The sequence below is a fragment of the Charadrius vociferus genome, unplaced genomic scaffold (assembly GCF_000708025.1).
Source record: "Charadrius vociferus isolate BGI_N301 unplaced genomic scaffold, ASM70802v2 scaffold423, whole genome shotgun sequence".
Lineage (NCBI taxonomy): Eukaryota > Metazoa > Chordata > Aves > Charadriiformes > Charadriidae > Charadrius > Charadrius vociferus.
Genome location: NW_009648149.1, coordinates 283,769 through 286,223, shown reverse-complemented (window position 1 = coordinate 286,223; position 2,455 = coordinate 283,769). Strand labels below are relative to the sequence as shown.

At 43.7% G+C, this 2,455-nt stretch overlaps 1 protein-coding gene across 1 annotated transcript in view; it reads left to right on the top strand.

Moving 5' to 3' along the window:
• The first annotated feature begins 18 nt into the window (after window positions 1-18).
• The window catches only part of TYW3 (tRNA-yW synthesizing protein 3 homolog (S. cerevisiae)), a 7,461-nt gene continuing 5,024 nt past the window's right edge, over window positions 19-2,455 (top strand). Inside the window, exons 1-2 of the mRNA XM_009883955.1 lie at window positions 19-192; window positions 321-401. Of these exons, the coding sequence (XP_009882257.1) occupies window positions 19-192; window positions 321-401 (255 nt within the window). The remainder of the gene's footprint in view (window positions 193-320; window positions 402-2,455) is intronic.

Here is a 2,455-nt window from a genome sequence, read left to right as displayed (position 1 = left end):
CGGGGCTGCCGTCCTGTCATGGCGGCCTTCCCTCAGCGCAAGGCCCAGCGGCTGAGGCGGGCGGACGGCAGCAGGAAAGGCGCTTTGGACGAAGGGGTTGTCGCCGTCGTGCAGCTCCTGAACGGGAGAGCCCAGTTCTGCACCACCAGTTCCTGCTCCGGCCGCCTGGTGCTGGCGCAGGGCCGCCCCGCGGTGAGGGGCCTGGGAGCCCAGGCGGGGCCTTTTTTTTTTTTTTTATATTAAAAAAAAAAAACCAAACCACCAAGATTCAGCATCCACCTGTGCGTAGTGCGCGTTTAATCGTGTCTCTTCGTTACTAGGATGTAAACGGCGGGGAGATCGCCAAGGGGAACTGCACGTGGCTGATGGTAACGCACGAATTGTGCAGCAAAGGCGATGTGGTAAGAGGACAACGCGGTGCAAGTTGTATATTTGTATTAATGCGGTGTTCCTAATGTCGTGGAAAACGCGTCGGGTAAAATACAAAGACATTTTTAAGGTTTTTTTTATTCCTGTTAGTGAGAAGAAATGACACTCCAAATTCAAAATAAGCTTCTCGTTAGCTTTTCTACTTAATAAATTCCTAAAACCTGCTTGGAAGAGAATCCTTTTAAGCTTTATACCAAATTCTCTGTTGTAAATGCAGCTGATAACGAAACTTGAATAATCTCCACATCACAATAGCTCAACGAGAAGTCAGTTATTACAATTGTTTCTACCACAGGAGACTGTCGTTCAAAACACGATTTCTGCAAATCTAATATACGGTGATTCTTGTTTTTCAAAGCCCCTCCCTCGTTCAGAATGAGCGGAGATGATGCTGCTCTAAGCAAGTGATCTTCCTTGTCTGAAAGGTTACTGGTAATATAGCCATGTCTTCTTCATTTCTGCAGCTTTTTATCTGCTCTTTGTTTTCCCTTCTTGTTGGATTGCCAGCAAGGTATCAACTGGACACAGGATTTGATTTAAAAGCTTTCCTATCCAAAAGTAAAATACGCTTAATTTCTGTAAAATACTTGCTGTTCTTGGGACAGTGCTGACCTAGTCACTGGCAGTCTGGCAGGGCTAAATGACAACCATATATTCCTTGCTGATACCGCGGCACAGTTGCTGCCTGAAGCTGCGCGTCTGCCTGGTAGAAGTTCTGTGTCGGGCAGCACCTGAGGTGGTTACTCAAGCAGCAACATCCCCGCAGGATGCAGATGCAGGATAATGTGGCCTTTATCCTGTTCTCCAGCAGTTCGAGCCTGACATGCCCATTAACGCAGTAATTGGAATACCTCTTTCAGAATGGGTGGGTTGTGATTAACAAATATTTTGTGTTGTCCTCATTAACTGTTTCATAGGCTATGGCCATTCTTGCTTTGTTGCTTTGGTCAACAATTCCAGAAGCCACCCAAATGAATTCCTTTGTTTCCATTAATTGTGGGTGTGTTCAGGTAAGCATGCCAGCGAGCATGTTCTTTTTGTAAGTAATAACTCCTTCAAGGTGGTTAAAACCGTCTGGAGTTTAAAACTGCCTGGACCCCAGCTGGCTGTGCTAACAGCCTTGCATGCACAGACATCTGAAACGTGTAACACTGAATCTCTTACGCTGCATTTTTAATTTAGTATCTTAAAATCCCATGAAATTAATAATATATATATATTTTAAATTTGGATTGGATTGGATTTTTTAATTTTTTTAAAAAATTGGATTTTTTTAAATGCATTAATTGCAAGTTTAAGAAAAAGGTCTTTGTTTAATTTTTAAACTGCTATACTCTAATGTATAATAAAGCTTTGATAGTGCAGTATTTAGGAAATGAGACGGGAAGTCAGGATCTTGCATGCTGCATGTTGTGCTTTTTGGCTGTCAGATCATTTGACCTCACTGCATTTATTAACCTCATCTATATGAACATGGGATATTTGTTTCACAATTTATTTTTATCCCTTTATCCTCCCAATGCTTAGAGAAAAAGCATCATGTATTACGATGTACCTCTTCGCAAGGTCATTGATACAACACAAATATCATCTCATAATTGCACAACAGTGTAAAACTGAAGTGGTGTATTTTTTTCCTTGACACACTATTGGTGTGAGTCTTGACCATCTTCAACTTTGGATTTTTGGATTTTGGAATGTATGTACACCAGAATTTGGCCAGCTGCCATTGAAGACTTTAAGATGCACGTGTGCAGAGTGTTCACTTCTACCCGGACCCGTGCACACACAGTTTTGTCCACATGTCTGTATGGACAGACCTGTAAAGTCTGACAGACCTGTCAGCTGCTGCTTTCGCATATTGCTGGCAAACCTTCCAAATGTCCCGTGTGTCAGGACAGTGCATCTCATGAGTGAGGGGTCGCCTCATCCCTCTCTCCTACGCAGGTTTTGCCCAACGCAGTGGGCTGTGCACTGCCCTTGTGGCACTGTAACTGCAAGCCGAGCTGGGACCATGGTTGCAGCT